This window comes from Hippocampus comes, unplaced genomic scaffold (assembly GCF_001891065.2).
Source record: "Hippocampus comes isolate QL1 unplaced genomic scaffold, H_comes_QL1_v1.1 scaffold96, whole genome shotgun sequence".
In the NCBI taxonomy this organism is placed as follows: Eukaryota; Metazoa; Chordata; class Actinopteri; order Syngnathiformes; family Syngnathidae; genus Hippocampus; species Hippocampus comes.
The window spans coordinates 972,186-980,982 of NW_017806074.1; the positions used below are offsets into that span (position 1 = coordinate 972,186).

Below are 8,797 nucleotides of genomic sequence, written 5' to 3' on the forward strand. Positions count from 1 at the left end.
TTATGAGGCGCACAAAAGCTAGCCTCTTTGTGGCTAGCTAGTTAGCAGCTGTCGCTAATATCCGAGGTTAGCGACCAACGGTAGCTTTAATGTCGTAAAATAGCCGGTTGGCATATAGCAATGAAATCATCTTCTCTTCATTGGGACGCACTGCGGTTTTAGTGATTTGAATGCGAGTCTGTGTACTTTGCTCAAGTGCAGGGAGACAAAAGCCAAAGAAAAAGCAAAGCATACTGTACATACAGGTGAATACTTTCACGCGTGATAACATGAAACCAATGACAAGAGTATAAATGAAATAAAGGTGATTTACTAAAGTTGAGCTGCGCTAATCCATTTTAAAACACTGTCAAGATATCAGTTTCGTCACATACGTATATTTATATTCAGTTTGTTACTTCCACCGTAATGGAATTGTGACGACGCTTGCTGGTGATTGCAGTGAAGGTTGCGACACATAATCAATGTAGCGCTGCAGCAACACTGACATCAGTTTGCTAATACGCCGTGCCAGTGAGGCAACATGTACGGTATTTTCTTCATTTTAACTCATGAATAACAAGTTGAAGCAGCATTACAGGAAAATAAATGCAGACCAGCAGCTGGTCGGAATGAGGCAAATGCATCACCGGAAAATTGTGGGTTTTAGTAATTTGGAGTCAATAGGCTGAAACATGCAAATTAATTTTCGACTGAATGTATGCCATTCCTCTTGGTGGCAGTACTACAGCCTATTAGGACACTTAGCTTTGTGACTACAGCCTTGCCTGTTCATGACCAACAATGCCGGGAAAATGTAAATTGAAAACAACAACATAATGTATATTATATAAATAAACAAACACTCTTGGTAACTTTAGGGGCAACATTACATAAACATGAGCGCATGAGAGTTGCCATTTGAAAAAAAATGTCCCGTGATCAGCTTTCTTCATTACGATAAGTAGTATATGATTATATTATATTAATGAATGATTAATGAATGATCAACTTCTCCAACTCTATATATTCTCTATTGGGTAAATATGACATACTAATTATGTAACTTTTCGTGAATGTCAATGTATTGCCAAAAGTACAACCTCTGATAATGATGAATGGCTTGCATATGGTAAAAAAAAAAAAAAAAAAAAAAAAAAAAAAAAATCTGCAATGCGCCAGTTTGCTAATTTAACTCAATGTCGGTCAACTGTACTTCTCTGACTTAATTGTTTGGAAAATCAACATGTTAGTTTGCTAATTTAACTCAGTGTCGGATAACACTTCTCCTATTGAAGTGTCTGCTCAATAGCTGTGTGAGTTGGCTAATTTAACTGTAACTCTGTGAATTTGGGGTCCATTTTGCTCAGTAAAAGGTTTTCTTTTCTTCAACTTTATTTTGGGGAAAATCAACTTTTTGTTGGCTAATTTAATTTCATGTCAGTTAACATGACCTTTTGTTCAATTATTCAGTACAGAGTACTTGCGATCCGAGTCCAAATTGTTCTGTGACCACACATAACTTAAAACTCTCGTGCTTCAAATCCTCTTTTCTCATCAGTTTTTTTTAGTTAATTTAACTTAAAGTCAGTTGATTTTACTTTCTTCAAATGAAATATTAAATGAATACAAACGGCTAATTGTGTAACTGTACAAAAATGTTATTAACGCTGAACTTTTTCCAGCCAGCTAGCTTGCCTTAATCTTAGCTAATGTTACTTCTCCAACTTGCCAGGAAAACAGACATGTTAGTTTACTAATTTAACTCAATGTTGGTTAATGCTACTTCTCTGAGTTAATTGTTAAGCAAATAGATGTGCTAGTTTGCTAATTTAGCTTAATGTCAGGTAACGTTCCGGCTTGCACTTCATGGTCGAGTAAATGGATACATTCGTTTGCTAACTACACAAGACAATGCTAATGTCATTACCATTTAATTAGGCCCGATTTGAACTTCAGTTATCCAGTTGTATTCCTTACTTGATTTCAGACTCCTGCACTCGCTCCTCATCCAAGTCTTCGATGAACTTGTCTCCCTTCATCCAGTAGATGAGAGGGATGACGTCGCCGCTGTAGCCGAAAAACGCCCGGCACGTCAGGTTCAGTGCGCCTCCTACGAAGAACAGAGACACCACAATTAAGCATCCCCTCAATTTACACCCTTATTAAGCAGATACAAGCATTGCTATATGACAAGTAATATTAAATGAAACCACCTGTGTGTGTGGTAATGGTGATGTCTGAGTACTTTTGCCCATTTTTGTGTACCATCAGCTACATGACGTTACATGTGTGACACTATTGAGGGCAAGGCCCCGGGTGAGAGATTGGCGAGTGAGAACGGCGCACACAGAAGCCCACTGAAATGATGGCGTGCAAACCATCATGAACACACGAGGGCACTCCACAGCTTCCCAATGACCCCCTCGGAGACCGCACATCAACTGTCGGAAGAGAGGGAGGGAACGAAGCTATCGGAAGTGAGGGGAGGCTGACGATCACATTATTTTATTTGCCGCTTCTGTTCATGAGGGACGGTCAGAGGTTCAACATTTGCAGCCAATCTGTATGTGCAGGTGACACTTTTTTTTTTTTTTTTTGGCTCCACAGACGAGTTTAATATGAGAACAATGGGATTGATAGGGCATTTAAAAACAGATTCAATAACATTAAGGTAATGATGTTTTTTTTGTCTGCAGAAGATAACAGTCGTGGAGAGATGCGTGCGCGTGGAAGCGTGATTAACAGCGAAGTCGGTGTATTCTTTCTCTCCTTCTCACAAGATGCATTGCAAGTAGAGAGCACACATGTAAACAACACGCCAATGAGGCAGGCTCATAATTCAAGATAGGGTGGAGAGGAGGAGGAGAGACATTGCAGTGACTGGCTCCCAGGCATGCGATCTGAGACGAATACGGAGGCAAAGTGTAAGGTAGGAGGCGCTGTTTCACCGTAGCTTCGAGCGGCACAATCTCATCAGATCCAATCACAAATTCTGCCTCCACAAAGATAATAATGCTCAGATTTGATTGACACTCGCAAGGAGGTGTTCATTACCTCTGCCAGCAAGGTTATGTTTTCGTGATATTTTATTTGTCAGGAGTACATACATTGAACAAAACTGATTTCCGCGGGGTGGGGAATGGGCTTGACTTATGGCATTGAACTTAGAATAATGTCAGAACAACAAAGCTCAAAATACAAGTGTCCTCATTTTGTTGAAATAAGCCACATTTTTTTGTTGAATTGAGTTGAACTGGTCTAACAAATATTTCATAGAGTGAAAACATAAGAAGAATGTAAATAATTAAACAGTTTATTCAGGATGATTTAATGCTTCAATGCCCATTGGCATGGTGCTCCTTCTTTTGTGCACACCTTGGCCACAATGGGGCCGTATAAAACAGGCATCCATAATACACGAAGAAGAGTTTCACAACAACCTGTCTCAGTAAGCTGCATGTAATATTTCTCCGTGCCACTGCACCAGTTGTGTTCAAATAGCCATTCCTTAAAGAGTTATAAGTACCGACACATCGATGCTAGTTTCGGTTGCCCGTCTATGGCGCTTTGCACTGTGCATTAGCATTAAGCTTGCAGACCTCTGTACGTTCTGTGAATTGATTAAACTCACAATGCGTAATTCAATTTGTTTCATGTTTTTTGTTTGTTTTATGCTTGACCATTTTTCAATGGTTCACTAACTACAACTTCTTTTGAAGTTCACTGCCATTGTGTAGCACTTGTAATTCCAAATTTTGCTCACACCTCAAGACAAAAAAAATATGCCCGAGCAACACTTGTATCTTGAAAAATTTGTGTGGGTCAAGTCAAGATAGCACTTAACTTTGTATTTTACACTACACGCAAGCTCACGCATCTAACTCAGCCCTTGTTCAGACTGCTAGCCATAAATCCAGAGTGAAACTGGACGTCTCTTTTGTCGTCTGGATAGCAAAGCGGTAAAGAATGAAGCACATTGAAGAAACTGAAAACAGCTATGCTTGGACACAGGACGATACAGATTGACTTATCGGTCTGCGGGGTGAAAGCACCATACAAGCAACGCTCAAGGGTATATATCAAAACAAGTCCATTTATGAAAATACTTTGTGTGTCTGAAAAGCTAGCTCGTGAGTAGTATGGTCAGACAACACAAGAAGGTGGGACTTTCTTCCCAAATTTCAAAATGGCTACGATAATGCTGCTATCATGACTGACACAAGACCAGCCAACAATTTTTGCATGGCATCATTCTGCTCCTACCGATTAACAGGTAAGACTGGCCAATGACTGCCAGACCAGTGACAAATGGTACATACAGACTGAGCAGCAAGGTGGGATGTAAACAGATTCCTTTCTGGAGAACAATTTTTTTTTCTAAATGGTGGGCTGTATGCTCTTTGTATGTCCTCAGAAGTGGGTGTGTTTCAGGTCCAAAAAAAAAATCTGGTCACCGTAACTCGAGGAAGACTCTAGCACCTGTACGCATGGAGGATGCTGAGGAGGTGCTGTCGGCAAGGAGCCCTGGTTGACATTTCCAAAGTTCAACAACCTCTCGCAGCTTGCTGTTTGAGCACAGTCGGACTCGGCAAGCGGCGACACGGTGTACTTAACACGACGCCAACGTATAGGCGTCGACGAGGCACATCTCCCCTCTCTGCAAACACTTGATTTGTGCGGCAAACATGCAAATAAGTGGCCCACTGTGCAGCTGCGTGTGTCGCAGCTGCCGCATTTCCCTTCTCTGTTTATCAGCTGTTAGTTAATGCCACACATCACTTGCAAATTAGACGTGTCGTGCTGCTGGCAGCCATGACCCACCGAGGAAGTCTCTACCGAGCGCCCCGGGATTGCCAGGAAATGGTTGAGGGCCTCACGCGGTTCCTGGTTGGACGCACATACAAGTCAAAATGCTTTCTTTTGTGGCAGCCACACCATCAACTCTTTTGATAACACGGAAGATGAGGAGGAAGAACACAACGTCAATTTGGATTTGGGGCTGTTACACATCCGAGTGCTTCCGTTCCCCAGTGATGGCCGTTCATCCGAAAAAGACATGAGATTTATATGCAGTTTTACAAATGTGTCTTTTATTGTGGCGGCAAATTGGGATGTTATTTATTTATTTATTTATTTTTAATTGTCGTGCCACAACCTGCTTCGGGGCGCGACTGGGAACACTCGGCTCGACATCAATACATTATTGATATTCAGCGTGTGCAGTATCTTCCGCTTCTCTTTGTTTGAGAGTAGCTCATATTCTTTGACCTCAGACACTCGATACATACTCTTATTTCTTCATTTTAGCTAGTCATTAAATTGTTCACGCTTTTCCATTTTTAACCCTTTCACGCTCCCTGTAACTTGATAACATGGTAAGCTGTCCACTGTCGTAACCGCTGTCCCCGAAAGGGTAAATTTATGAATTCTTGGATCACGAGCTCTGTCTTGTGTCTTACGAGTAATCCTGCGGCTAACTGAGTGACTATCTAAGCAACGAACTCGCAGATCGACCCACCAACTGCCTGAAAGACTGATAAACTAACCGGCCAAACAGACGACACGTAGACTAACTCACCAAACAACCAACCAAGCGGCCAACCAACCAACACACCTGCTAACTAACAGACCCGTTCCCAAGCTCATTAACTACCCACTCAAACAACGAAACAGCCAACTCAGCGTTTGAGCGACAAACTAACCAAGCCACCAACCACTAACTGGTCAGTAGATTTCACCAACTGATCAATCAATCCTAATGACCTACTAACTGATGAACAAAACCGGCCCATCAATAAATTTACCAACCAAACAACCAAACAGCCAACGAGCAGACTGACTGACTACCCCACCAAATAATCCAATGAACAGCCAAACAGGATCTAACTAACGAACAATCCACCCGACATTTTACTGACTCATTATGCTGACTGGTTCCGAATACCAGAGCGCATCGTTTCGAGTAATTTGCCAAGCGTGTGTCTGACTTTGTCCGACTGACTGTGCTCCTGGCTTTGCTTCGTTGTGTACCGCGGGTTTTCAAAAAGGACCTGCCTAACAACAAGTGGCTGCAAACATGATTTGATCAAGAAAACAATTCAAGGAAATCCAGTCGTAATTCTACGCAGACCAGCTGTTTAAATGGCTGCTGCCATTTGTTTTAAAACATACAATTCCCAACGGATGTGAGCCACCATAACAGCCATGAAATGGACAGTAAACAAATACAGCAGTATTATTACTTCCTGCCCTCTGTCTACATTAAATATGCACCCCCCAACTTCCACCAACGCCTATCCACTATTTGCAGACAAATCTAGTCAGCGCACAGGCGCAATAACAGCCAAGTTATTTAAAGTGCCACTTCTATCTACCCGCCTTAAATAAACATTGTGTAACTACAGCTGCGGTTTAAATTGGCGGTTGTGAAAAGCAGTGGCGCTTGCGAGGCTTTGGAGAATGACGTCCAAATATTAGCCGGGCGTAGATTTGAAGGCCGCTTTACATATGGCTCACATGACTCGGTCATTAGCCTCTGTGCTCGAAGCGCTGTGATGCACAGGCAGTTTGAAGTGAGCAGATGGTGCGACTGGAACAATGAGGTGAATAATTTGCACGCTATCAAGTTACAGAGTTGAAGGAGGCGGAGCCATTTAAATCCCTCTTATCTCCTGTGGCAGTATCATTGTTATGTGATTACTGTTAAAACCGGCAGCCTGCGTTAAGACAGAGATATTTAAAGCGGCCAAGCTTCATATTTAAAGGATGACCTACGCTAAGAGCTGACCTGAGATTGAGGTTGTGCATTTTTTTAAAAATTAAACAAATAAATAAATAAATAAATTGTTTGCTGGGTGGTACAGTATTCAACTGATTAACACATCCGCCTCACAATGCAGAAGTACAGGGTTCGATTCTGGCCTTATGTATGGAGTTGGCATGTTCTCCCCGTGCCTGAGTGGGTTTTCTTAGGGAGTTCTGGTTGCCTCCCACATTCCAAAAACATGCGTGGCAGATTAATAGAAGACTCCAAATTGTCCGTAGGTGTGATTGTGAGTGTAAATGGTTGCTCATTTATGTGTGCCCTGCGATTGGTCGGCAACCAGTTCAGGGTGTACCCCGACAACTGCCCGAAGACAGGTGGGATAGGCTCCAGCTCACTCCCGCGCCCCTCGTGAGGATAAGCGGTTTAGAAAATGGATGGTACTGTATGCCGTTAACATTAGCTTGAAACCGATTAGCACACCAGCAAAAATTATGCATAATTGGCATCCTGAAGGCAGAATTTTCCTCAACTGTATTGGATTGATTAAGATTGTAGAGGCGTATCTCATCCGTGACTGACAAGCACCAAATCCAGGGTGTACTTCGCCTTTCGGCCAAAGTCAATTGGGATAGACTCCAACTCATTGGTGACCTCACTCAGGACAAGCACGATCAAAAGTGGATGAATGGGGATGTACCCCATATTCACATTGATAGTTGAAGTAACAGTGGAAAAGATGAAGACAATATGATTTATTTTTCCAATTAATCCAGAATGCTCATGGATGCTGTTTTGAAAAAAAGGATGAAATTGACAACATGTTGGCTATAGTGTCCATATATAAATGCTCCCATGAGATGTTTTGGCAGGAATTGACATGCCAAAGTATCCTTTGTGTGTGTGTGTGTGTGTGTGTGTGGGCGTATGTGGAACAGATCCATGGAATGTGGCTGATTGACATCCCTCCTGTAACTGAGAGCTGATCACGACACCTGTTGGAGATAGCAGCAGAGTTATCTCCTCTTTCCGCCTCAGATCTCTCGGTCTTATATCTTATATTAAATGATACAGTATATCTGTCTTTCACATTGACTTCATGAGTCTTCTGCTCTGTCACACAAGCTGCAGATGGTTGAAGAGGGAAGAGCAAATCAAGTAATGAGTTTTGAAGAGTTGTTTTCCTGAGCAGGGGTAGCTTCTAATGTGACACCCCGAGGCTAGCTATCTATCTTGCTAGCTAACTAACTAACAAACCAACTAACTAACTAACTAAACTAAATGCAGGAAATGAAGGAAGAACAGACTGGCTGCAATTAATATTTATGTGGTACATTCTGACATCTATCGACTGACCTTCCTAACGTAGCTGATCGTCTAATGCAGGGGTCCCCAACCTTTTTTGCCCCACGGACCGGTTAAAGTCAGACAATATTTTCAGGGACCGGCATTTAAGGTGTGGCGAATTAATACAACAAAATAATATGGTATGAGCTGCATGAAAACTGTGGTGTTTTCGAAATATAATAATAAACACAAGTAGCGTCTAATCTGGTCGCAACACTCTTATCGCTCTGGTAATGTTTAATGCCTTCAAAATACGATACAACGCAAATTCAAAGTGCATGAAAATGACGACTCACCACAGCCCCGAGCTTGATTTTCTGCAATCAGACAGTCCCATCTCGGGGTAATAGGAGACAATGACACCTCAAGTGTGTGGTTTATGTCCAGTCTACTTCGTAATTTTGTTTTAGTCGCCGTTGCTGCAGAAACTCCCCACTTCACACAGGTAGGATGTCGGAAATAGCAACAGTGCTATTGTGGCGATCTCAGAGTATTCAGCCATAACTTTGATCCAGTTGTTTCGAACGTACTTTTAAGGCCGCTATCATTTGTGATCTCCAAGCAGCATTTTTACTCATTTTGCGGGCTTTAGCGTTTTGTTTATGAGCGTCGTCGGTCACCTGACCGAGAAGTGTGCCTTGACGTGAGTAAAGCGTGACACAGACGGATGTAACAGAGAATCCGGTAATTTTTCAAAATAAAACA

General features: G+C 42.1%; 1 protein-coding gene across 4 annotated transcripts in view; it reads right to left on the bottom strand.

The window, feature by feature from the left end:
* The window catches only part of il1rapl1a (interleukin 1 receptor accessory protein-like 1a), a 196,375-nt gene that overhangs the window by 13,832 nt on the left and 173,746 nt on the right, over positions 1 to 8,797 (bottom strand). For all 4 annotated transcript variants that reach the window (XM_019894532.1, XM_019894530.1, XM_019894531.1 and 1 more), the window contains exon 7: positions 1,960 to 2,092. In XM_019894532.1, the coding sequence (XP_019750091.1) occupies positions 1,960 to 2,092 (133 nt within the window). The remainder of the gene's footprint in view (positions 1 to 1,959; positions 2,093 to 8,797) is intronic.